At 35.6% G+C, this 27,724-nt stretch overlaps 1 protein-coding gene across 7 annotated transcripts in view; it reads right to left on the reverse strand.

Moving 5' to 3' along the window:
- Window positions 1-27,724, reverse strand: part of KCNH7 (potassium voltage-gated channel subfamily H member 7) — a 480,526-nt gene that overhangs the window by 26,909 nt on the left and 425,893 nt on the right. For 5 of the 7 annotated variants that reach the window (XM_086718759.1, XM_086718756.1, XM_086718757.1 and 2 more), the window contains 3 exons: window positions 22,652-22,851; window positions 4,213-4,465; window positions 824-1,029 (listed from right to left, as the gene is read on the reverse strand). In XM_086718759.1, coding sequence (XP_086574885.1) covers window positions 824-1,029; window positions 4,213-4,465; window positions 22,652-22,851 — 659 coding nt within the window. The remainder of the gene's footprint in view (window positions 1-823; window positions 1,030-4,212; window positions 4,466-22,651; window positions 22,852-27,724) is intronic. The other 2 variants (XM_086718758.1, XM_086718755.1) reach the window with 1 other exon arrangement.

The following is a 27,724-nucleotide window of genomic DNA, read 5'->3' on the forward strand; positions in this document are numbered from 1 at the left end:
AACAAACAAAAAAGTTAGAAGTTTCAAAAGCCTTAACGTTTGATTTCTGGCAAAAAGCTGTTTAGAATCAGAGCTGAGGTGATGGGGTTTTGGGGAGGAAAGAAGGAGGAATAAACTAGTAATAAATTGTAGACTGCAATTCTGTATTCTTAGCATAGTGATGTCATAAAGACACATTTTTAATAGTAGTAGAGAGTGAAAGAGACAAAGGCTACACTCTTAAAATTCACTCAAGGTTAAATTATGTGTAGAATCATTTAAAATATTATTTCTACTAGACCATATGCTATTCATTCTATAGCACTAATTTTGACTCAGGTTTAAGCCTGATTCATTTATGTTTCTGTGATTTGGAAATTGTGTGAAATATGGACCTAAACTTGAGTGAGTTTAAATGTTTCATTTTTATTGAAAAGACATTGCTAACCCGTGTGTGGTATAAATAATAGCTTGGAGAATATTCTAACTCTTGTGTAAAATAAGCTCTTCTAGGGGACTTAAATAGCCTAAGATCATTCATTTCTTACAAATAATTGGCACACTCAATATAAACCAAGGCTATTTTAAATCAAGTATGTCACCTAAGTGTTTCTGAAAGGTCAAATTTAATTGACGTCCTTGAAGTTATTCAATATATTCGAAAGTAATTAGACAGAATTCCTTCCCTATAATTTAGAAATTCCAAAATTAAGAGTTGGTATCCAAATATTCAGAGTTGGTAAAGTTTTGCTATATTTTGCTTGATATTGCAGAAGAATTTTGGCAATCCAAGAATAAAATAAAATGTCATAAATCCAAAAATAAGTAAACCATTAACATATACCTTTGCACTCTCATGCCTTAGGTTAAAAGTCAACTCTAAGTTTGTGAGAAAGTGGTCGGAAAACTCAGGATACATATCCAAAACCTCTAACAAGTCTTCTCTCTGGATCTTATGCAAGTCACAGTACGTGAGAGCTCTTACATCTGCATTAGACTTTCCAGGTTTGGCATAAAGATGAACCATTTCTCCAAATATATCGTTTTTCCCTAAAAATAAATAAATAAATAAACAAATAAATAAATAAAGGAGGTAAAAGGAATGTGAACTTAATGCTTTCTTTCTAAAAATACAAGGGGACCAGTGACCAATCCATGGGCCAAGGAATTCAAATGGAAGATCCCCTGGCCAACAGACACTAGAGCCTCAAAATTCCAGTACCTCCTACTGACTGCCTCAGTCATGTTTGTTTGCTGAGTGGTATTTTACTTCTTAACATACTGGTCCTGAAATAATGACTATTATTTCCATGTTTTGATTTTTTGGCTACATGCCTAGAAATGTGGCAAATATGCCTTTAGTCTGCTATGCCTTACATGGCTAGAAAAGGGTCTTGCCATCCAGTAGGTGTGGTCCAATTTTGTCAATCCAGGAATATGAGAAAGGCAGCAGTGAGTCAGATTCACAAACTTTCTATCTCAGGATGGTCTCCAGGGGTGATGGCAAACATGGGGGTATAGTGGCACACTTTCAACATTTAGAGGACTAGGGGTATAATTTGAACATACCTTGTTTCCTTTACTAACCACCTTCAGATTTGCCCGTAACGACTCTGTCCAATTATTGAATATATCTACCTTTATTTATAGTCTTGCTTTTTACCAAATGGCCTTTACTCTAAAAGTATGTCCTCCTTGCTTTCTTGCCAAACCTGGGATTATCTCAGTGTCTGGCTTCTGATGGGTTCTCCTCATCCCCTCTCCCTGGCCACATGCCACCTACTTTTCCAGGCTTTGTTTAATACTGAGGATGATGACAGCAACAACAAATGCTTATTAAGAATTAAGTAGGTGCCAGGCACTGTGTCAAATGCGTAGGTGAATTATCTCATTCAATCACTAAAATAACTTCATAAGGGGGCGCCTGGGTGGCGCAGTCGGTTAAGCGTCCGACTTCAGCCAGGTCACGATCTCGTGGTCCGTGAGTTCGAGCCCCGCGTCGGGCTCTGGGCTGATGGCTCGGAGCCTGGAGCCTGTTTCCGATTCTGTGTCTCCCTCTCTCTCTGCCCCTCCCCCGTTCATGCTCCGTCTCTCTCTGTCCCAAAAATAAAATAAACGTTGAAAAAAAAATTAAAAAAAAAATAACTTCATAAGGAAGTTACTCTCTATTATTTAAATACTATGACTATGACAAGAAGATTGAAGAGGTAAACTGATTAGACCAAGGTCACCTACTTAGTTGGGTGAAGGGAGGGAGAGAGTAGCCATGTTTAAATCCCATGCATTCTGATTCCAGTCAAAACTTTTTCACACTTGATATGTTTATCTCCTCCCAATATTTTACCTGAATGTCATGGCCATTTAGGTTTTTCTGTCTCTGAATGTCAAGACACTTAAAAATTATAGCTGTGAAATAAATGCTTAATAACTACCAATAAATTATCTATCATAGATCTTTTAAAGATCATCAGTGTAAAATGGTACTTTCTTATATATATCCTGAAGCTTCTTTTCAGATTTAGAAAAAACTTTTTGGATCTGTTAAGTTATTTTTTGACAGACAAGCTTATATATACCCAACTATAGAAACTATCAAAGACTTTTAAGTGATAAAATTCTAACCAGTCAAAAAATGCTATAATGTTCTTATTTTAAATGTGAATTTAATGGGTAGAAATCAGAGAGCACATCTCTATGACAGAAACTGATATGGGAGAGAATATATTAACTTTGTTTTAAATAAATACTTAGCTTCAAAATGGAACGAAGAATCATAATTTGTGAGGATTTTAGGTGCAGATTTACATGGAAATGGGGACAGAAGAAAAGAATCTCTTGAAATTCTTTATCGTTTTAATACTTCAGTATAGATATTGTCAAAGAAAAGCTCTCAACTAAATTCAGCATGGGCTTTGCATCTTAATTAGTTTACACGACTGTAAAAATGAGCAAAAACTAAGCCAGTCATCATGTATTGCTTAACTACACTCTAAAATTACTGTTTTATAAAGCAAGAAGTCTTGTTACCTCCCTGTAGAAGGTGGGGCAGGCTCATTCTAAGATCAGGAAAGCACTGAAGCATGCTTCTTCCCTGGCAACATACAGAGCAAACTGTCAAGGCCGAATGTGGTGAAAATCCAACTTACTATGTAGCCACTACCTGATTTATGTTTTTATTCTTTGCCTTATGCATCTTGTCAATATGGGATTTTAAAAAACCGTCATTAAAATAAAATGATCAAAATATACAGGAATCACTCAAATTTCTTTGTCCTGTGCTAGGCCATACTCTGGTCCTACTAGGCAGCAGAGAAAACAGACAACATCCTGTCCTTTTGGATGTTGACATCAAGAATCTAGTGAAAGGAAGTCATTGAATTACACGTTCATTATCTAAATGGACCTGGATTTAATCCACAGGAAAACAAAAAAGTGCAAATGTTCACAAACATTGGGAGTGGATGTTCCCTCAGGGAGACTGAGTCTTAAGGCTGCTGGCTAGGTGTTAGGGACGAAACACTGATCTCCTTTCTCTCTGCTTCCTTCCTCTTCCCCACTCTTCTAACAGTCCAAAGAAATCCTACAAGTTCACACTGACTAAATTTGCTTTTGAAGACACAGATTGGACAGACGGACATTCTTTTGCACCCAAACCAGTTTAATTAGCTAGTAATTTTAATTTCCTCAACACCTTTATCCTTGAATGCTAAGTTCATAGCTCATAGTTCATAGGCCATAGTTCACAAGTAAGGACTATGTAATTCCATTTGGTGGGACACAGCAAGTAAAAGTGCAGAGCATATAGATGAAACCTATCAATACATAGACACAGTTCATGACAAGGCATTGGCACATGCTAGCAAGTAACCCACAATGGACACATTTTATTTAAGGTGTTAAGGGATCCGAAATGAATCCAAGGCCCTCCAACATGAAAAGCGAAGTGCTGACTCTTCTCATACATTTGGGTTCTGATGTTTAAGTAGCTTCCAAGAACTAAAGAGAGTCATGGAAGTGTTTACACATTGGAGGAAAAGCGAGATAGTCAAGAAAACGTATTTTCTACAAGGTCAATTTGATTTGAATTGAATTTTAAATAAAGCTTTAAAATTACTATCAGTCTTAAATAGTACTCATAAAGAAACAGATCAATCCTTTTTTTCTATCATTTTAAAATACACATTGCACCAGCTAACAACTGAATCTGTCACCATCCAGTTCTAAAACACTCACCCAGAATAGCTACCACAATGTCATCTTTGAGGATTTCGATGGAGCCTCTGGATAAGAAATAAAGTGCAGTGAGAACATCCCCACAGTGAACCAGGGTGTCTCCTGGAGGTGCATGGGTGGTCTTGAACTTCATTGCCAAAGCTCTAAGGCAACCTTTACTTGCCCCCCGAAAGGCTTTGCAGTTTTGCAGCAAAGTCTGGTTGAGGTGTAGACAAATATCAGCTTGTAAACATTCTGGGAAACCCTTTAGGACCTGAAGAAAAAACATAAAGAGTTTCATACTACCAGTGCACAGGGTACATCCACTTGAAATAAAGTATATTTCTTGCTCCCAGAACTGCAGGTGTAGTCATTGTCACACGAGTTCTTACAATGCTTCTACCTCGCCAACCTTAATGAATACTTGGTTTGCTAAACATGTCAGAATTTTAACTCAGATACTTGTTCTCTGAATTAACTGCAGGCATTCAGACTCAACACAAATGCTGTCTCATTAAAATGTGATGCCGATGTTTCACACTGCTTCTCATTCCCTGAATTATGTGAGGTAGCATCATACTGTGCACATATATAATGCAATGTGACAATTAATAAGACATAACTAATGAGAGGCGGTACAGCTAGGAAGACAACCTTTTGAAGGAATCTCAAGTCAATTTGGATTGCTATCTCTGGTATACATTTTAATTATAATTAGTAAAAATAATGATCCTGAAATAGCCATGGCATTTGTAAATGTCATATACAAGAGAGTGCTCTTAGCTAACAGTACGTGGAATATTTATGTTTCATACGCACACTATTAATACTAAATATTTTGATAAGCACTGAAAATAGAGAAAGGGAAGGATAACAGCAAACATACTTTAAAAGTATAGTTCTGTTTTCAGAAATGGAAATCGTGCCAGAGTTTACAATGCAAACATAAAGCTTCTAACAGCACTACTGTTTTGACAACTTATTTAGTAACTGATTTAAAACTTGTAGAAGAAATTAAATAATAACTTGTGACAAGTGCTACTCAGTTTAAACGGAATAAAATTGTATATTATTTTATAAAAATCCCCAGGATATGGGCCAAAGACACTCAACTCTTACTTCTCTTTGTGTGTCTTAGTTATCTTGGGTGTCGTATCTAGATTTTAATTCTCATGTTGACTTTCCTCTGTCATTAAAAATAAATCCATTTAAATATGCTTTGGAGTAGAGGGAGGAGGCAGCACATAGTACCTAATAACGCAATTTTAGGATTTCCTAACCTTTGGATCAACCTTGCTATTGCTGTCCGATAAAGCTAAAAATAATCATGAATCATTTGTACAGATAATTGAAATGTATATGGTCCATAGGAGAACTTCAGCTTAGATCATATTTGAGTTACCTTACACTTATTTCTATTTTACATGTTAAAGCAGCCACAGGTCTACTGCATCTGTAGGACCACTGTGTGATGCAATTGGTCAGACCAGTTGTGGTATCATACAAACGGATCAATTAGAGACCTAAAACATGGCAGCCACTATCTGCAATCTTGTTTCCTTCACGGTAACGTCACCCATAGAAATGGGTCAAGGGTGTTTTAGAAGAAAACTCACAGAACATGAGTTCTGGTCATGAATTTGCCACAGGTTGACACTTGTGCAGTCACTTGATCTATCTGTGTTTCTTTGCCAGAGAATAAGAGCTTTTACAATTTTGAAAATTGCCGTAAGTTACCAATGCATAGTGTGCCAATTGCTAGATACCGCTTACCCAGCTCCAAATATCTGTAGGAATTCAGACATTTGTCCCGAAGTTTCTGTATTACCTGGCTCAGACCTGAAAGAAATGAGCCTTCCTCTGAGTTCCTGGGCACTCATCTGAACCTCTGTGCTTAACTCTCCCTTTCAGACTTTGTCTACATGACTGGACTTCTGCCAGATTTCCTGCATGGACGGAAGACCTCTCCAAAATGATAACTTGCCTAGTCTTTGCCCATTTTTGCTTTGGGGGGCTAGTGGATCTTTCTGCACTCTTTGTCAGATCCTACACAACCCAGCTCCTCTCCTAGAGCCAACCCTCTGGTACGTCACTGATCCCTCCCACATGGGATTTTTTGGCAAGTTATGCTAGACTAGAATTGAGTGATGTTGTATACTGTTTTCTGAAATGGGACCACTTTATTTGGAGGTGTTACAGTAGGAAAAACCCCAGTTCACTGGTCTTCCTACACATTTTTCCTCCCTGAAGCCCATTGTTGTGGTCTTGGCATGATTCTCAGATGTCCCCAACCAGGTAAAGAGGTAAAGGGCCTCACACCAAGTAACAAGTTAGACATGCTTATTTTTCTCCTAAGATTTTGCTTATTTATAATAAGGCACAAAAAGACATTTTATATTTCACATAAGTGGGGAACTAGCACTTCTACTATAATAGTTGGAATGAGATTATTGAGCTTATAGCTGCTATTTCTGGCATTTTCCTGAAGTTCCTCCATTACACTTTCTGAGTATAGCTTGCTTATAAAAGGAAAAACTGTGCATGTGTGTGTGTGTGCACACGTGTACACAGGTGTGTATGCATGCTTTGAATTGGAAGTTACAGATAAGATAGACATAGGGACTACTCACTTCTCTGAGCACATTAGATGCGCTATGGAATCAGACAGGCATGAGCTGAAGTTCTAGTTCCAACACTTACTAGTTGGGACTTTGGTCGATTCAATTCAATTTTCTTGAGATTCAGTTTCTTCAATTGTAAAAATAATTAATAATATCTACCTCACAGGGTTGTGCTCACGATTAAATGTGATAATGTATGTAAATCATCCTATCCATTGTAGATATGCCATAGACAGTTTATTTCCGACTCTTTTTTGTCATACATATTTGTTGTTCCTGAAGAGCTGGTAAATTATCTTTAGCCAGAAATTGAGATATGCAACATCTAATGTATTCTCCTTGGTCTCTGGTGAATAGAAAATTCACCACTAACTTTTGTGTTCCATTGTCTCAACAGAGTTTAAGACTTCTTTTTTTCTCTCCTCTTTCTAATTTTTGTTTCCTGTTTCTGACTTGTGTTAAATGTTTTGGCTTACTTGCACTTAGGTTTTCACTGTGAGTGTTCTTAAATTCTTTTTGAAAGTAGGCATTTACTAAATTAATATAAATATGTTATTGGAATTCCGATATTCTTAGAAACACTCAGAAGACCATGAAAGGCTCTTGGGAAAGTCTTTCAACATCATTCTACTCTCTTCTCAAGTGTCCTTGTTAAGTGTCATTTCCCTAGCATTTATCCTATCAGATGTGACACCCACTGGAAAGACTGGTCTCAAGTTGGAGGTACCATAGAGTTTCATGGAGAAGTCTTTGCTTGTCCACAGAGAAGATACACACCTGTTAGCATGAAGGACTTGTCCAGATTAAGGAATTGTCCTGTGGGGTTAGTCCTTCACTGACTTTCTTGATTTTCTTAAGTCAGTTATGTAGATCACTCAAGTAAAATTCCATAGGAGTTAATATTTAGTAATTGAATGTCTTACTAGCCCAGAGATTTAAATGTCATACATAAGTCAGCAGCTTATGTATGAATCTGGGGCATGCCTAAGTAAAGAGACTTTATAAAAGCAGAGTTAAAAGACAGAAACAGTAGAGAAATAGAGGTAGAAGAACACTGGAAAGAGTGAGGAGAATGGGGTAGGTTTAAATAGTAGTCATCGGAGACACCCATTTCCATTGGTCCCAGCAGTGTTCCCTTCCTTACTTCCTACTGATTCATTGTACTTCTATTTGTCAGTTTTAGTTCCTCTGCTAAATTCCCTGACACAGAACTTCTTCATTTAACACTCAAATATTGGCATTTTTACCAGGCCTAGAAGATCTGGCAGTAAAGGGTAGCTATGTCAAACACACAGGTACAAACTAAGACACAAGCTGGCTTTGTGATTGTTAAAATTATTTCTACTCCACGCAATATAACCTTCTCTGTCAAGTTCTGAAGCTCTGAGGGTACACAGCACCTTTCACTGTGTATCTTGAGTCATTATTTATTGAGTTAATTCGATTTCAAAGACCAAGGAACATCACAGAGAATCAAGTTCATGGCCTGCAGGTAGGAAAAGTAGCTCTCACTCTTTTAGCAAATATGGAATAAGTATCTACCCTGTACCAGGCACTCTACTGGGTATAGAAGCATAACTATGAAAACACACACACACACACACACACACACACACACACACACACAAAACAACAACAACAACAAAAAACATGTTCTGAAAATATCCCTGAAAATTTACCTAAAGCCCAGATTTAAGTGCCCAGATTAAAAAAAAAAAAAAATATATATATATATATATATATTTCCCATTGTTTGCTCTGCATGGACATTTATAGCACACATTTGGACATTTATAATAGACATTTATAATACCCATGGTTGTTCAAATGAACCCTCAAAATACAGTTAGTTAATTAGGTGAATGAAAAGCTCTCATTGAACTTTTCTAATATTTGCAGTTATGAGGGATTTTTTAAACTTTCTGATGCTCCAGAAAATTTTTTCAAGGCTAATAAAAATCTCATGTCTTTTTTATGGTATAAAGTCACTTGAATATTTTACAAATGTAAGGTTATCTCCCCTTTACTTCACTTTATGTGAATAAAACTCTTTGGGATCCTCAAATTATGTAAGACAAATGAGACATTCATTCTTTTGAGTTTGAAATGCTTTCTGTGATTGTTAAAAGCAATCAACCCATAGTTTAGTATCAAAGGACCCAAAGTTTAAGGGCATTCAAACAAAGATAACCCAACAATTACAAAATACAATAGCATGATCAAATCAAACTAAAACTCTGAAGAATCACACAAAGAGCAAAAATGGAAATAACTATTCCATTGTAGGCACCTATCAAACATGATTGAATATTAATTCAGGAGTATTTAACTTTACACTACTCTCAAATGTGAATTTGCTGACACACACCTAATGGAATAAATACCTCAATACTGTTAATATTTGCAATTATGCAGTGTGTGAAGTCAAATTTCTTCCACACTGAGCAATGAATACAAAATTTAGAAAGGAATGGAGGCTGAGGTTAATATAAACCTGCAATTTCTGATTTGATATGAATGTGCCCATCAAAATGACATTAGTCTCATTTTCTTTTTAGTAAGCAGATCTTAAATTAAACTTTTATACCTAGGTCAATAAAAACAATTATAGTACCTAATTTATGTATTGGGGTTTCAGTGAAAAACAAATTTGGCTCAAGTCTATGACAGATTATATTTAGAAAAATGTGTCCAGGGCTTCCATCAGTGGAGTCTAAGAAAACAGATATTAATGAATATTAATTAAGATGATTATTATTGTCTTTTATATGAAACTATTATATCATCCTTCAGGGTGAGGGACTGCTGTCCATTGGATTTTGCTCTGGAAAAAGTTCTCTTGTAATCATACTTCAATACAACTTTGTCTTTTAACAGTAACTATATGTCTGGTGGGTAGGGCAGGTGACGTATAGTCTTAAAGCCACATTCTCTTCCCCATCCAGAAGTTTAAGGCTTCCCTTTATTCTATGAGTCTCCACAGTCCTGGCCTCACCCCTATGTGATTAAAGGAAGGTAGAGGTTGCAAGAGAGAAATGTAGTTAGTTCCTCAATCAACTTTTACCTGGATGCTGATAGGTAAGGATTTTCAAATTAAGTTAAATATTCACAATATACTCTATTATTCCTTCCTCAAATTTAAGATACATGATTCAATGTTTGCTGTTTATTAGGCTGGACTGCCAAATACTCTTTTATGGTGGGTATACTTTCTAAATTCTGTTAGAAGAAATCAACAATGGAGTTTTTTTTATGAAGATGTTCTCCAGACACCATCTATAGTGTTTTAAAACCTCTATGTGCTCTGGAAAGAATCACAATGTGTTTTCTTATAGATATCCTCTATCCAGATAATATTGGAAAGTTGGTTTATGTTGTAATGAATGCATTTTTATTTGTTTCACTTAGCATAGCTGCAGAGAGGAACATTCCTAAAGGCAGGCTGAAAAGGGCACTGTTGAAGAAGACAGTCTGTGTCAAATGATTCCCCTAAACAGCAAATTAATCTTATGAACAAGTTTGGTAACTATGATAACTCACATTAGGAAATTTTCTGAGGGGCTTCTCTGGTTCATTAAATACACTTAGATCTTGACAAATTAGGATTAATCAAAACACAAATTACCACTCCCCTTGAAACACTAATCCTCAAGTGTGATTATCAAATAGATGATGCAGGCAATATATTAAATCTTAAATCTCTGCCCTTAAGACTTTATAGCATTTTCTGATTCTGATAGAATCACTGTTTGCCATGTGGGCATTCAGCATTTGATAAATCCTTACCACTTACAAGATACTGAACCTTGCTTTGTTGTTTCTAGAAACTCATGCATTCCCTAATTTGGAGGTCATCCCAGATCATGTTATTGCTATGGTTATGGTTTATCATTAAGGAATAGGAAACATAGTTTTCATCTTTCCTTGGAGATTACATGTTTAATACTTCATGTTTACCCACTGATCATGAAAAGTGGATTGTTTTAGGAGTTATAAACATTCAAGTGTATGCAGCTGTGGTCTGAAGCTCAAACTGCTTTGCTATCTGCTTTCTTATTTTACCTTCATGTGACTAATGAGAATAAGGAGTTATTTTATTGTATAAGGATACCATATCTGGCCAGATTGTTGGCAAAGCAAAGTATCCTGCAATCCATGATAGGGGGCTTTATAAACCTTGAGAAAATTAACTAATTTTAAAAATGTAACTTTTCCACACTTTTCACATGGTTACATCATTTAGAAACAAAATCATGAACAGAACAGAAACTTGCCACACGTAGACAGGGAAACCAATGTCATAAATCCTGAACCACTTTTGATACAAGTAATGATTCCCTGAAAAATGAAACAGTTTTCCCTCCTGCTTCTTCTCCTTGCCTCTCTCAGTTAACAGCATGATATGTGAGATGCGTCTTTGCTTCCAGAAGGACAACTTTAAACTGACTCCAATTAAGTCAGGGCCAAGGATGAGTTGGAGTGTGGGTAATGATGAGTAGGCAGAAAGGATTTATTGCTTTTACATCCATGTCCTTGTTACCCAGATTCTGGAGTTCTGCTGACTCAGCAGAAGACTGATTATTTTTATTTTATTTTATTTTTTAAAAGGTGCATTAAGATGTATGCAGTAAAATCTCAAGGGAAACCCACGGAACCCACTAGGTTTTCTTAAGGTAACAGGAGAAACCTGGATACTGAGAAACAATTGCAGGACCTTCCCCTGAACCCAACTCCTTGAGAGGGAGCGAGGGCAGGCATTAACAGAATAAATTACAGTGGGGTCTATTGGATGCTTTGAAAACACTTCTTCCAAAATGAATGAATTGTAAAGGACCTGAGCTTGCTCACAAAGAAAGGAAAAGGGAGTGCAGTCTGCCAGGTAATGAAAAGAGTGATTTAAGTACCACCCTGTACTTGATATGCTGTCTTGAACTTAAACCTAGTTTTGTTTTCAGAAACCTTTCTCATGTGATAATATTTTAGAATCAAATGTTTTGATTCAACTTTATATAAAGCATAGAGAGTGGTGATTACCTCATTTTTTATATGTGAAAGCTTAAATATAAATGCATTAGGGATTTTATTTGTGGAGGAACTAAGACTTCAGACTTAGTCTAGGGTTCCTTCAACTATTTGACTTACCACAGCTGTCCATTACACTGGATTTCTAAAGTTGAGTCTAACGTGGTGACAAAACGTCCCCCATTCATTTCATTTATTGGTTTTTATCAATAATTAACAAAGAATAGAAATGTAGCATAAATGTCATTTTCACTCTGTACCAGTTAGGGTATTTGTTCCTTCGAATGGTTAGGGTCAGACAACAATTCCAATTGTTTCCTAGAAAAAGTGATGACTATATCAGCAACTACCAAACTTTTCACAAAATAGGAGAAGCTCTCAAAATAGCAGAAGTTCTCTTCCTCCACCTATCTGATTCCTCTTCTGTAAAATGTATTGATTCTTGCTACCCCGGCACTCTAATAAATGTTTCAGATATTGTTCCTACACATTTCTACTTCTGCCGACTGAATTTTAGACCAGCTGTGCGTGTTCTGAAATCTATTTATGCCAGCTGTACTTGTTAGTGGAATCATGTAACTTAATCATGTTGCACATAAAATAATAAAATATGTGTAAAACAAGAGAGCAGTTTCCTTCATCCCCATGAAAATAAAAAGCTAAATGCTTTGGAAAGACTTAATAAAGATGAGTCATCTTAAAAATTGCAACTACAGATTGTTTTTACATTAAGTGTACGTGCTTAAACATTTATAAAAGTAGAAATGTTATATAGTCCATTAACTCTGACTATAATCCAAAAAGTTTTAAAAATTATTAAAACATGACCAGAAAATCAGAAATACATGGATATTAAGAACCATACTTTATGATAACCTTTGGATCAAAGAAGAAATAATGCAGAGAGCAATAAAAGGAGAACAAGTCATACCAAAACCGATGCAACCACAGAAAAGCTTGCATTGAAAGGAAAATGTACAGTCTTAATGACTTCGGTATTACAGAAGAAAGACTCCAACAATAAAAGACCTTAATACAATCTTGAAAATAATAGACCAATCCAAAGGAATAAAAAATGGGGAATTAATGAGGGCAAACTCTGGAAATAAAAAGAATAGTGGCAAGTATAAATTAATGCAAAGGCTAGTTCCTTGAACAACATCCAATGAAATTCATAAATCTTTTGAAAGCCTGCTAAAGGAAAGTAGAGAGAACAAAACATACAAGTTTAGGAATGAGAAGGCAGATGTACCTGCTAATACAGAAAAGACTGGGTTGGAAGAGAACCCTACATGCCATTTTACAACTCTGAAAGCCTAGATGAAATGGACGAAGGCTTCACAAAACAAACATTACCATATTGGCCAAGGAAGAAAGAGAGTAAATAAATACTTAGTAGAGTTGAAATGGTGATTAAAGACCTATATGAAAACCTCCAGGACCACATGGTTTTACAGATAATTTCTTCCTAACATTAAAAGAGTATATAAGCGTATGCCATATCAAAATAGAGGCAAAATTCTGAATAATTTACTAACCAACAGAATCAAAAAAGAATAAAAAACTCAGTGACCAAGTAGCGTGTATTTCAGGAATGCAAAGATATTTTAAAATATTAGTCTTAATGGTGAAGTTATTTTTATTGAAGTCAGCTATCCCTATTCAAAATTGTTTCGGAAGATCTAGTGAACTAAAAATCATAATACATAGTATTTAAAAAGAGAGAATGAATTTCTTTCTTTTTGATGCTGATATGACTGCACACCTAGAATATCCAACATAAATGCTCAAGGAAAATCCTCCAAAACCCCAAACCAAACCAAATTACATTAAACTAAGAAAAAGTCTTATCAAAACAATGTAGGGAATGTACTAGGTTGCTGTAAAGAAGATAGTTTGACTCCTTATTATCTATACACAGGTAAAAATGGAAATGTGTAATATATGTCATTTGTTTAACTGACTATGCTGTACAAAGTTGAAGAACAAATTTAATAGCAAAGATAAGAATTTCTTAAAAAAAATTTTTTTAATGTTTATTTATTTTTGAGCGAGAAAGAGAGACAGAGTGGGCGTGGGGAACAGGCAGAGAGGGAGACACAGAATCCCAAGCTGGCTCCAGGCTCTGAGCTGTCAGCACAGAGCCCGCCCCAGGGCTCGAAACCACTAACGGTGAGATCATGACCTGAGCTGAAGTCAGACGCTTAACTGACTGAGCCACCCAGGCGCCCTCATACATTCTTTTTTTTTTTTTTTTTTTTGTTAATGTTTATTTATGTATTTTGAGAGAGAGAGTCTCTGCACTGTCAGCACAGAGCATGATGTGGGGCTCAATCTCACAAACTGTGAGATCATGATCTGAACTGAAATCAAGAGATGGACGCTCAACTGACTGAACCACCCAGGAGCCCCAAATTATACACATTCTTGACATTGTTGGTAAATCTTGATATTGGTTACAATTTCCGACTCTCATTAGCCAGATCTGACAATCTCATCTTTCGATGATCTCAAATGTCAATGTGGACTTTGTTGTAATTGAATGAAAACAGTCATATATCTTATCTGGAAGAATAAGAACTCTCAACTAGCCAGGGAAAATAAGAAAAACAAGATTAGTTAGGGTTGACCTACTTTGTCAGATATTAAAGCATAGTATAAAGTCACTAAGTACAAATTATTATATTGCCATAGGAATGAACAAATAGAGCCAATTTGAAAGTAAAGATACGTATACCAATTATATCTGACAATTTAATGTTTAAATAAGATGGTATTTTGAATCAATAGAAAAATAATGACTTATTTACATTCTACCTTCTATTCAGATAAAGAAAATAATCTACAAAGCTACATTTCAAACAGAATACAGAATTTTCTTTCTAATCACGCAACAAAACTTACAAGCAAATCTGGCACACTACTTGTATAATCCATATGTTTCATAGGACCTTTGAAAATCAGGACAAGATCTCTGAACTATATAAGTTGACTAACTGGACCATATTTAAAATAATTTTTTTTAAAAAAACATTTTTAATCTGTAAGATATTTTTAACAAAATCAATATATTGAAAAGAGATTAGAAACAAATTGCAATATAGATGGCAGACAAAACACTATTATCTATAATTCACAGAGATTTCTTATAAAATAAGAAAAAGGTAACCAAAAAACTATGCAAAAATGCTATGTATAGGAAATTTATAGAGGAAACATCTTGATTAACCATATGTGCTTTGTTATAATGCTGTGACTTCAGTGTTTTGTGTCTATTGTTCAATATGAAGCACTGGTCATTGACAAAGCAGACGAAATTAAAATCAGATTCTGGGCTAAAGTGCCCATCTTAAAATACGACTAACACCCCAATTTCCTGACATCCACACATAGTGATTCCACTGTTAGAACAAGCTGAGGGTGGGGCGCCTGTGTGGCTCTGTTGAGTGAGCGTCCTTCTTGGTTTTGGCTCAGGTCATAATCTCACAGTTCCCGAGATGGAGCCCTGCGACCAGCTCTGCGCTCATGGCGCAAAGCCTGCCTGGGATTCTATCTCTTTCCTCTCTCCCTGTCCCTCCTCTGCTTGTGTGCACTGTCTCTCTCTCAAAATAAATACATAAACCAAACCAAACCAAAAACAAAACAAAACAAAACAAAACCAAGATGAGGGCTAGTAGAAATGGAGCTCTATGATTCAAATACAGTAATTATACCTACATGGAATGAACCTTTGACTTATCTTCTCACCCTGGTAGGTGTTTCTAGCTACTGATATGTTTCAGTTCTGTGGTGGTGTAAAGCATTGTGATCTAAGAAGATTCCAGTGGAGTGGGAAAAAAATGAACTGCAGCACTTATATAAATGATTTAGCACAGCTCCAGAGTAGGAAAATGTCTATCTTAGGTGCTGGAGCCTGAATAAGAATGATTCTTATCAGTTCTTAAATTGAGTGTAGACTTCTGGGGATGACCCGCCTGACCAATAGGAGCCCCAAGATGCAAACAAAAAGAGGTTTTTAAGGAACATCTGCTATAAAAGAGGCAAGGATTATATATTTTTTCCACTCACACTCATCCACACGGATAGCATAATGTCTAAACCAAGAAAACAATGAAAAAATATGTCAATTCCTTAAGTACTACTGCCTTAAGACTATAAGAACAATTGAACTGGATGAACTTACTCTTGTTTGCTTTTACCCCTAAAAACTGATATAAAAAAACTCTGACATCTGTTTGGATGTATATTAAAAAAATAAATTAAAAAAAAAAAAAAAAAAACACCTAAACTCTGACATAGTGGGTGGACTATTAACATATCCATTTCTTTCTTTTCTTTTTTTTTTTTTTTACACATCCATTTCAATATAAATTTCCAGGTTCCTGCAATGTCTCAGATAATTCTCCCACTAAAGAAAATACTGGGCTTCATTTTGTGAGAAATTGTGAATGGCTTGATTTCATTAAGTTTGATAAATGCTGAATTACTCTGATATTTGAATTAAAAGGGACTTAAAGTCATATTTACAGAATGTTGTAAAGCTAAATTTTGATGTCTTTCTGTATTTTTTTAAATTATAGGCTAAATCTGTGTTGAATAGTAAGTGATCTCAAACTGAATGGAGTTTGAATTACTCCTGTGCTTCTAGGACTCCAGAGAAAGTGTTTGGAAACGCATCACATGCTCCAGCAGGAGGAGATGCACTCTAGAGTCCTGTTTGAATAGTACCATTATTTCAAAGAGCTAAAAAAATTGGACACATCATTTCCACTATCCTTTTGTTGGGAGAAGAACATTACTAATGAACGGAAGAACTGCAATAAGTTCACTGCCTCAGTGTGGTGTTTTTGCAATGACTGTTTTTTCATGCATAAAGCCCCAGGCCACGTTGTCATTTCCCGTGGTTCAGGAACCACCGAAGATAAAATCCCACTGTTAAGAGCTCCCTTTGCACAGAAGCAGCATGGTGCCAGCCGTAAATAAGTCCTTCTTGATAACGGTTGGAGACAAGGATGAAGTGACCATAATCATTTGTGAAACATGATGGAGCACATACCATTTGGGACACGAAAATACCAGATGCCTGTCTGAAGTCTGCTATTGTGCATGTCAGGGGGCTCCAGATGGCACTTACTGTTCTGTGTGCTATTTTTGAGACTTCAGAGTAACTAGTTTGGTAAAAAATAGGAAAGACATGCACCTTGCCCTTTCTAAAGCACATATGGTTCAGGTACTGGCTACACTTGTGCTAGGAGCACGTGTGCTAGGAGATTTCTTGCTAGTGAGAAACTTTGCTGCCTACACAGTTTCTGTAGAGCCAGGCAGTTTCTGTTAACTAATCAGCATGCAGATGAAAACATCTTCTAAAGTACATTGTAGACAGCTATTTTAATACAACTCCTAAATAGTACCTAGGTATTTCCTTACAGAAAACTAAAAGATGTCTCACCAGTCCTGATGGGATGAGCCCTGGGTGTTGTAAGTGATGAATCACTATATTCTACTTACTGCTGAAGCCAAGACTATACTGTATGTTAACTAACTTGAGAATAAAAAATAAATAAATAAATATAAAAAAAAAAATAAATGCAGGTTTTTGCCAGTCTCCATGCCCCATTTTCAAATGTGTGAATTTACTCGCTAGTCTGTGTAGAAAAGCAACATGTTTTTTTTTTTTTTTTTCAAACTCGGCAATATCTGCAATGCTTTTTGCAGGCTGACTGCTGGTTTTGAAACTATGCTTTTTTGTTAAGAATATTACCGGTCAAACAAAAAAAACATCAATGCACACTATACACCGATGTGAAAATTGTGTTGTGCTATTGGTATCTTTAAATGTAAGTGATTTTCTTCTCTGAAGAATTCCTAGAATCCTTGCCTGCTAGAGGGGTAAATATGAGGCCACTGTATTTTTAAGCATTTTTTTAAACTTTATCACTAAAGAATCAAAGGTTTTCCATTGACCCTATTTATCAACTTGGCTGCATAAAGGATCCTTAGAAAAAGTTAAAGGGGGATGAAAACAATATGGTAAAAACAAGCCATGCTGTTCTGTATATTTTGCTTAACATTTCCAATGGGGTTTAATGTCACAAGGACTGTTTCTGTATGAGTGGCTGACTTGCACAGGACTGAAAGAGCTCATCATTACCTTTCACTATGGTGTATCAAAATAGACTGTGAGTGGAGGAGATTTATATAAAGGCCTGGCATAGATGAAGTCATTTCAGTTAGCATAGAGAATGGGTACAACAAAGTGTTTGATGGCGTAGAGTTAGATCATGGATGCAGAAATAATCAGTGTTTGTAGTTAACAATTAAGTAGAGAGTAGTCAGCAGTCAGTAGTAGTCGTAGGTAGGTAGCAGTTAGTACTTAAGGTCAATAGGTAGAGTTAACAAATGATTCTCTGAGGGATAGCAGAGGAGCTGGAGAAGAGCCGTGGAAGGAAATGAGATTTTCACTAAGATGCTTCTTAGACATCACATCAACTCCAAGGAGTAAGAATTTCTATTAAACAATATGCTTATTATTTATTTGTCTCTTCTCCATTTTGATTGGCTTTGTTTGTTTGGGCTATCATAAATGAATGATTTGTCACTCCGAGTCCTATTTTGGTTCTAAGCATTTTTAGCCTACTCAGTTGACTCTTGAATGAGATCCCTAAAAGTTCTCCCCACTTTTTCAACTCTTCTCCTATTTTATACCTCCTTCTTTCTGAGGACTTAATCTACCCTCTGCTTAACCAAGGACATTGGACCATGTGGTGCTAATACCATTGAGTTTTCTCCTTTTCTCCTCAAAGTCAGTGCCTTTACCCTTTTTCTTTTTGTACCTGCCTGTCTTTAAGGAAAACTTGTCTATCTACCCTGCTGAAACATTCATCCCTCTTCCTAGGTTCTCATTCCAACTCCTTTCTATGTCTCTTTCTCAAAAATTTCTCCATTAATACCTCAGGATAAAAAAAAAAATGTCAGTTGCTCTTTCCTCCTAAAATAAATTAAATAAAGTTGTTTCCACACTACCTGCCTTAATTTTCTCTTGTGCTTCCCCACATATGGGACTCAATTCCTGTCCTAGTGTTTACCTGAAATGGTTCCCTTCTGTTCTCTGTCATCGACAATTCACCATAAAAGAGAACCAGAAGCTCACTACAGATAGCAAGGGAGCAGGCAGCAGGTAGGTTTGAATCTCCATCTTTAAGCAGAAAATCTCCCATAATAATTGTTCTATATGTTTAGCATATTTGAGTTCTGGTGCTTTAAAAACATTTGACAATGACAAGTTTCATGAAATTACAGAGAGGTTAAGTGACTTGTCCAAGATGAGTGGCAAATTGAAGAGCTGGTATTTAGGTCTTCTGAATGCCTGTTCTTATTTTTTTATATTATTAGCCATAACTAGGGGGGGGCATTTTTAAGATAAGAAATAAAATTCTTCCTCAGTTGTTCATAAAGGATTGTCTTCCATGTCAATATAATTTTAAATTATGAAGTCGTTTCTGTCATGAATGATTTATTTCCCTCCCTCCAGGATGATGTATAGAGCCTGGTCACAAGGCCAGGCCCTTGTGTGTAATATGAAGAAATTTGACTCTATATTGACTTTCAGTTCTTGACAATGTTGTAACTAAAATCAATGTGGGATAATATCAGAAAGTTTCAGACTGGGTCAGAGGACAGCTTTCAATTTGGGAAAATCCTTGAGATACCCTTTCTCAATCTTAATCTGAGAAAGTATCTCCTCTTCCTAACTGGTCAAATTTGGAGGAGTAGAAGGGAGAGAGTTTTTCAGAATTGACCTATAGACATTTTTGAAAAAATTGTCATTATTTCTAAGCTTGACATCAGATACAAAAGAACACTATCCTTTCTTTAATTTCATTATCTTGACTCTTTTCCCTTTGTACTCTGAACCATTTGGTTCCATTGAAAGGGAGCCCATAAATGTCCCCAGAATACTTTTGGTTCTGGAATATTGTGACAATAGCTATTTCACAAAAAGCAAAAGATCCAGGGAATAAGAAATATGGCTGCACATTTTAGGCCTATTTCCTATGTTTTGAGTTCTGTCAAGGAATCCCATGTTTTGGGTTATGAAAAATAATTTTGAGTCAGTTAATACATGTAATTGGAAACCTTATACCTCATTTTGACATGGTTGGACAGTAAAAAAAAAAATGACCTGAAATGTTTCATGAGAAGCTATGTCTAAGGTTGTGCTTAAATGAAATAACGTGAAATGCTGATGTAAAATACAACAGTTTGATGTACTTTATGTATCACAATACATAAATTTAAATCACTTTAAATTATTATTAAATTACTATTTGGTTAACAATAAACTAACAAGACACGGGGATTATAAGAATGTGGTTTTAGAGGTAAAAAAATCTACTTTGTTTTTTTTAACCTCTCAATAGTCTAAGAGTACAGTTACTTTTCTCTAACTTTGTTTTGTTTTTTGCACATTGTGTGTAACAAGCAGGCATCTTCCACTTGCTGAGTTTTCAGTTATCTTGCACTTTGATTTTTTTACTCACTTTGCAGTCACAAGATGAGAAATGTAGACACTGTGTACAAACAAGAAGTTCGTGCAAAGTCAAGCTCTCAAAACCACATGCAAGACTCAGTGGCACATGGTTTCGAGCTTACACACTCCAGGATCATGTAATTACAGGCATGCAGATGGAAGGAAAGTAAAGCACCTACATCATGAAAATAGAGGATGATGAAAGAGAATGACATTTTCTTTATGACAATTATCTAATGCAAACCGTATACCCATAACCTTTATCAGAGTGGAGGAAGGAGCAGATAAGTGACTTTTTGTGGGGAGGGGGAAACTGTATATAAATATTACTAGAGGTCAAGTTCTTGTTAAACTTAAGGATTTCTATTCTGTACTTGGCCTCTTCCAGGTTATCTTCTCCAGGTCCTTGCTTTGTATTTCCTTTGCTACATCATGCAAAAAAGATCAGAACTAACATTGGAAATCACTTAACAAGCTCTAAACCTGACAGATAACAAGGGTGTTCTCCACAATTTACACGAGAATTAAATTGGATATAAATACCTCCTGTTCTTACCGGTGGGTGTTGTGATTCCATGTATTAAGGTGTGAAGCAGACAGGAAAGAGATAAATCTTTCATAAGTACATTGTAAATAGGCAAGTGGTATATAAACCATATTCATAGGTAATAGAGTCAAACAATGAAAGCTAAATAGTTGTCAAGAAGAGACTTTATCACAAAAATGGTCACAAAACTAGTTATATGGAGAGGAGATGTACAATATATAATTGTTTTATTACTGTTAGTGAAATAATCTGGCAGTATGGAACAACAAAATTGAGTGACACGTGTTCTGATTAAAAAGTCTTGACACTGCTTCAGCCAACCCAGAGTTACAGAATCCCCAATAGTTTCTGAATGCTGGTATCTTTGTTCAACAATAATACAGATGGAAACATCGAAAGTGATAAATTGGTAGGTGCTTTCTTATGAAATTTAAGTTATATCTTAGTGATATAAATTTATCAAATGAATTTTCTCAAGTAACTTTGGGATAATTAGAAATAACTCATGGAATTCAGTTATGCTTTTATATGAAATGTACTAATTGATTGGCTTATCAAATGTCAATTTTTATACCGGCATGTCCTTACTTCTCAGTCAAATACATCACATTTGGCTTTAATCTGCTTATCCTTACATGGCTTTCAAATTGGGCAACATTTGCCGTGCCTTCTGCCCTTTGACTGCTAATTTTTGTCAGAATTTGCTTTTTTGTCAGAATATTACCAGTCAAATAAAAAATGTCAAATTAAATTGGATAGGCTTACTTATGCAAAAATTGTATTATGCTGTTCATGTCATTAAATGTGAGTGGTTTGATTTTCTGAAGAATTCTTAGCAACAGGGTCCTTGCCCACTGGAGGAGTTGACACATGGGAGGCCATCGTATTTTTAATCTTTCCTAATAGATCTGTGATATGCCATAGAATTTGGGCGTGTCACATAATTTATCTGTAGGAATCAGTCTCTGTAGCTATACAGGTAGGTCAAGAGAATGTGTGCAATTCACCTAATAATAAAAAGAGCTCTTTATGCCATGGTGATGTCCTTAATTATGTTGATTTTTAAACATTGATAGACGTGGGAGGAATTATGAAAAGTGATTGTTGATGTTGAATTTGCTTAAAAGTTATGAAGAAATCCATATTTCCTCCTTGAAAGGAAAGATGCATTAAACCAGGTACAGTAAAAGGGCACATAGTTAATTGTTGTAAATATAGAAAAATTTGTCCTTAACAGAAATATGAAACTTCCAATCATAAAATGTTTATGGCATGCTGAAGTTCCCTAACCTCTCCCACAAATCCTCAAAATGTCCTGTTTTTTTTAAAGGAATGTTAACTTTGGATTTCTGTTTGGGGGCATCAGAGTGATTGTTACTATTTACTTGTCAAATCTTAACACACATGGGTCCAACTATTTTTTTGGGTGCTGGAAGCTAGGACAAGTGCTGAAAGCCCAAATCCTATGTTAATCATGTTCTCCCTAACCAGAAGTGGGAACTCTACTACACAGTTATATCAGTTTGCATCATGTTATAATGCCTTTGCCACACAGTATAACTAGATATAGCACCATGCAATGCCATGAATTGAGAATGAGAGACTATCTCCAGGGGAGAAAATAAACATCCGAGAGGAAAACAAAAGCAAGGGGTTCAAAGCTGGTGAGACTGGCTTTCCCATTTGAACTGTAGCTATAATGCCTGAAGTACTTCCATTTTGGAAAACAGAAATACGTACCATGTTCATGTCAATGCCATTGGTGTATGTCCATGCATGCTGGAAATATTCTTCAAGCCGCTGCCTCAGAGGGTTGGGGATTTGGTGAAAGCGAATGAACTCTTTTACTCGAAGCATCTGCATGTGGTACCTGGCAGTTCCCGAGTATAGTCTTTGGATAATTGCAGATACATTTCCAAAAATGCTTGCATACATTAGTGCTGGATTGGATAAAAAACAAAGTTATAGGGGAAGACTGCACTTGGGCATTTTTATATCTTGTCAGAATCTCAAGTTTGTAGATTTTTTTTATGATCTCAGTCCAGTTGTAAAGATTTATCACTGGCCAATGGGGAAAAAATTAAGTTAAGCCAATATTATAAATTTTATAAATTTGATAATAAACCTGGAGAGGAAAAGTCTCCAAATTCACCATGGATTCTAAATTAGAATATAAACTCAGATTGTTTACATTATCAACCTATGATCTGGAATATTGACTACAGAGATAAAATGCCTTTAAAATAAACATTTTCTTTGTAATGTAATAAGGATATATGTCACAGAGTTACCACGGATATGTTTTCTGGAGCTGGATTAAAATGTTTATTTTTAAACTGTGACATCTCTGCCTCTCAGACTCAAACCTAACCTTTTAATATTAAAAATCTATTATAAATCTCAAGATTATTTTGAATACTTTGGTTTTGCTAAGGAATGATACATTGTTTTAAGGGACTCATACTTTCCTTATTTATTTGTATACGATTTTAAACCATTAAAATTCAGTTTTACAGTATTTTTACATGAGAAACAGATATCTCAGGCTTGAGTATGAGGACATCGTTTTATTTTTGTAGAAAAAAATAGAATATACATTTCCCTTTTGTCTGTGAGAAGAAAGAACTGCAATGAGAATCCTTGCTATACATTCCAGTACTTACGTAGAATACCCTTTTAAGTGTTTTCCGGGCTAAATCTTTGTGATTTAACGTAAGTTCTTTGAGTATCTTCTCTTTCTTTTTATGTTTGTATTGTTTCCAATAATCCTAAAACAGTGCTATATTCTATACAGAAAGTCAAATCATGATCCATGGACCGTATTCTGATCTCTGGGCATGTGCCAGAACCGTAGAGAGAGGGTAGCATATGTTTAAGGCACTGGGCCTGCAATATCCTGAGCACGTGGTAAAAAATGACCACAGTGTTTGATTCAATTGTATTCAACAAACACATTCCCCACCCGCCCCCCACGAGCACAACACACTTTACAAACCTTTACTTCTATAAACCCCTTAATCGTTTTTCAAGTAGATTGTGACCAAATTCGGGTTAAGCATTTAAAAAAAAACTTATCTTCTTGGTCATTTGCTTAATTTTCCATCTGATCTTTGTCTCTTGGTTCATATGGCCTTGTATACCATAGATATGTCAAGTCAGAGAATGCCATAGAGAAAGGAGTGGCCCTTTGTTTTTATCTATTTAAAGAGATGATAGTTGGGGAGATCTGTAGTGAGCCTGACCTGGGATGTGTGAAGGACAGTAATTCTCAGTAAGGTAGACAAGCTGTTTAGATTGGACCTTCCAAAGAGAAAGACTCGTGCCTAATTTGAGTAAATGAGTAGTTGATTAAGAAGAGAGTTAGCAATACTTGCCTGAAACTGATTCCTGTGATCCAAGGAGATTCCTGTGAAAAATGCATTTTACTCTTCCTAACTGTAGTGTCACAAATATTTATGCATGCTGTTGTGTCTCCAAAGTATCTATCATTTTCTCAGGAAACAGTTATAGGTAGCACACATTAAGTTCATTTGATTTCATCAGGGGGACATAATCAATGCCAGTTTTTTGTTTTTTTTTTTAATGTTTTTATTTATTTTTGAGACAGAGAGAGACAGAGCATGAGCAGGGGAGGGGCAGAAAGAGAGGGAGACACAGAATCTGAATCAGGCTCCGGGCTCTGAGCTGTCAGCACAGAGCCCAACGCAGGGCTCGAACTCAAGGACTGTAAGATCATGACCTAAGCTGAAGTCGGACGCTTAACCAGGTGAGTCACCCAGGTGCCCCTCAATGCCAGTTATTTTATTTAAACCACATAACTACTTGGAGGCGGGTCAGGGAAAGCACTCTTAATTTGTTTGTAATACATACTATGGTTTCATTTCTACATTGTGGCTTTATCTCCATACTGCTATGAAAATGAACCAAAACATTAGTCTGGGTCATAGACAGGTATTTCCATTCATTGACAAAATGGCAAAATCTAGATTAAAAGCATGTAGTTTAATATATGAATAACATGTATTTCTCTTAGGCAATTCTATGTGGTGGCTTTTTAAGTTGTAATGAAGGCACAAATTATTTTTTCTGATTTTTTTTTCAGGAGCAACTGGAGCCGTAAGCAAGAAAGAAGCACAACATAGTTATATTCTTTATACATTATTCGGTTAATGCTTAACAATTGGCATACGAGTCAAAAGTAAGATGGCAAATATGAATCCAAATATGAGTCAAAAGCAAGATGGTAGACTATATAAAGGCATTTCCCTCTTCAACTCAATATTTTATTTAGCTTTCTTCAGTAGATGTAATTTCACCAGATGGTTTGTTTTAGGCTTGGATATTATAGAAACAAAACAGGTATATCTTTTTTTTTTTTTTAATTTTTTTTTCAACGTTTATTTATTTTTGGGACAGAGAGAGACAGAGCATGAATGGGGGAGGGGCAGAGAGAGAGGGAGACACAGAATCGGAAACAGGCTCCAGGCTCTGAGCCATCAGCCCAGAGACTGACGCGGGGCTCGAACTCACGGACCGCGAGATTGTGACCTGGCTGAAGTCGGACGCTTAACCGACTGCGCCACCCAGGCGCCCCAAAACAGGTATATCTTAAAACTTCCTTCAGCACACCACACCTAAAATCTGATATGCTAACCAAATGAATGTATTTAGTAGGCCATTAAACATTAGCTGAAATGTACCGATAGAGCAAATACACGTTTTCTACCTAATACACAAACTTTTAGAAAGTTTTAACCTAAAAAATTAGATGTTATAGGTGTGTAATTTACATACAATAAATTAAATAGGTGTTAGTGGTACAGATCAATTAATTTTTACCAATGTATATGCTGCTATAAACACAATCAAGATATAGAACATTCCATCACCCCAAAAGATTCCCCAGTGTTTGTTGGCTGCCTGCATACTCACTTCAGAACCTAGACAACCACTAAGCTCCAATGTATGTCATTAAAGATTAGTTTGCATTTCCTAGGTTTTCATATAAATGGAATCATGATGTATACATTCATTTGTGTTGACTTCTTTTGTTCAGCATGTTTTTGAAATTAATCCTGTTGTTGTATAAATCATTAAAATGTTCTTTTTTTTTTTTTTTTTAATCACTGTGCAGTATCCATCCAATGGCTCTACCAGTTCAGTTCATCTCTTCTGTTGACAGAAAGCTCATTGTTTCATTTTTGGCTACTATGAGTAAAACTGCTGCGAACATTTGTGTACAAGTCTTTGTATGGGCATATACTTCCATTTCCCTTTCAAACACCTAGGAGTGGAATTGTGTGGTATGTTTAACTCTATAAGAAACCATGTGACTGTTTCTCAAACCTGTGTCAATTTATACTCCCTCCAGCAATATGTGACAGTATCAGTTGTTCCCAAACCAACAGTTGGTATTGCCAGTCTTTCATTTTAACCTTGTAGTGGCCATGTAATACCTCACTAGAGTTTTCATTTGCATTTCCTGATGAATAATGACATCTTTTCCTGCACTTATTGTCCATTAATTTATCTTCTTTTGTGAAATGTGTTTAAATCTTTTGCTACTTTTTAAATTGAGTTGTCCTTTATTACAGAGTTGTAAGAATTCTTGATATATTCCAGATACAAGTCTTTTTTTTTTTTTAGGTCTAAGTATTGAGAGTATTTTCTTCTAGTCTATCATTTGTTCCTTTTCTTAATAGTGTCCTTGGAAAAGCCGAGGTACCAATTTTGATGAAATACAATTTATCAAATTTTATTGAATGGCTCAGGATTTTTTGTTTCAATTTTGGTAATTTGTTTCACTAAGAAGCTTTTCTATCACATCTAAATTGTCATATTTATTATTATAAAGTATTTCATAATCTTATTTTATTATTCTTTTAATATCTTTATAATGGATAGTAAGATCTTTTCTTTCATATAAGACATGTTAACTTATGTCTTCTCTCTTACCAGTCTTAGGAGGTTTATCAATTTTATTGATCTTTTAAAGAGCCAGAATATACTACCATTAATTTTCTCTAATATATGATTTCTATTTTATTAACTTTTGCTCTTATCTCTGATATTTCCTCTACTTATATGTTTAATTTACTTGTCTTAAAATAGAAGCTTAGATCCTTGATTTTTAGATCTTAAGACAGAAGCTTAGATCTTTGATTTTTAGATCTTTTTTAAAAAAATATAAACACTTAAGGGGTGCCTGGGAGACTCAGTTAGTTGAACGTCTGATTCTTGATTTCAGCACAAGTCATGATCTCATAGTCGTGTTATCGATTAAGCCCCACATTGGGCTCAGCACAGAGAGTGGAGACTGCTTGGGATTCTCTCTCTCTCCCTCTCTCTGCCGCTCCCCCAACTCATGCTCTCTCTGTTTCTAAATAAATAAATAAACTTAAAAAAAATAAAAACACTTAAAGGTACACATTTCTCTCTGAGCACTGTTTTAGCTGTCTCTTACACATTTTGATACATTTTATTTTCTGGTTCCCTCCCCCATTTTCAGGGAATCCACATACACATTTGTTAAAGTGCTTGGTATTGTCTACCAGTTTCATCATTTCTGTCAATTCTGGCTCTGAGCTTCATTTGTTTGTTTTATTAAGATATGATTGACATATAGCATTATATTAGTTTCAGAAGTACAAAGTAATGATTTGATACTTGTATACAGTGAGAAATGATCACCAAAATAAGTCTACTTAATATCCATCACCACAGTGATGAGAACTTTTAAGATCTACTTTTTTAGGGGCACCTGATGGCTCAGTCGGTTAAGCATCCAACTTCCCGTTTAGGCTCAGGTCATGA

The sequence above is a fragment of the Puma concolor genome, chromosome C1 (assembly GCF_028749965.1).
Source record: "Puma concolor isolate L17-30 chromosome C1, mPumCon1.1.hap2, whole genome shotgun sequence".
NCBI classification, from domain to species: Eukaryota; Metazoa; Chordata; class Mammalia; order Carnivora; family Felidae; genus Puma; species Puma concolor.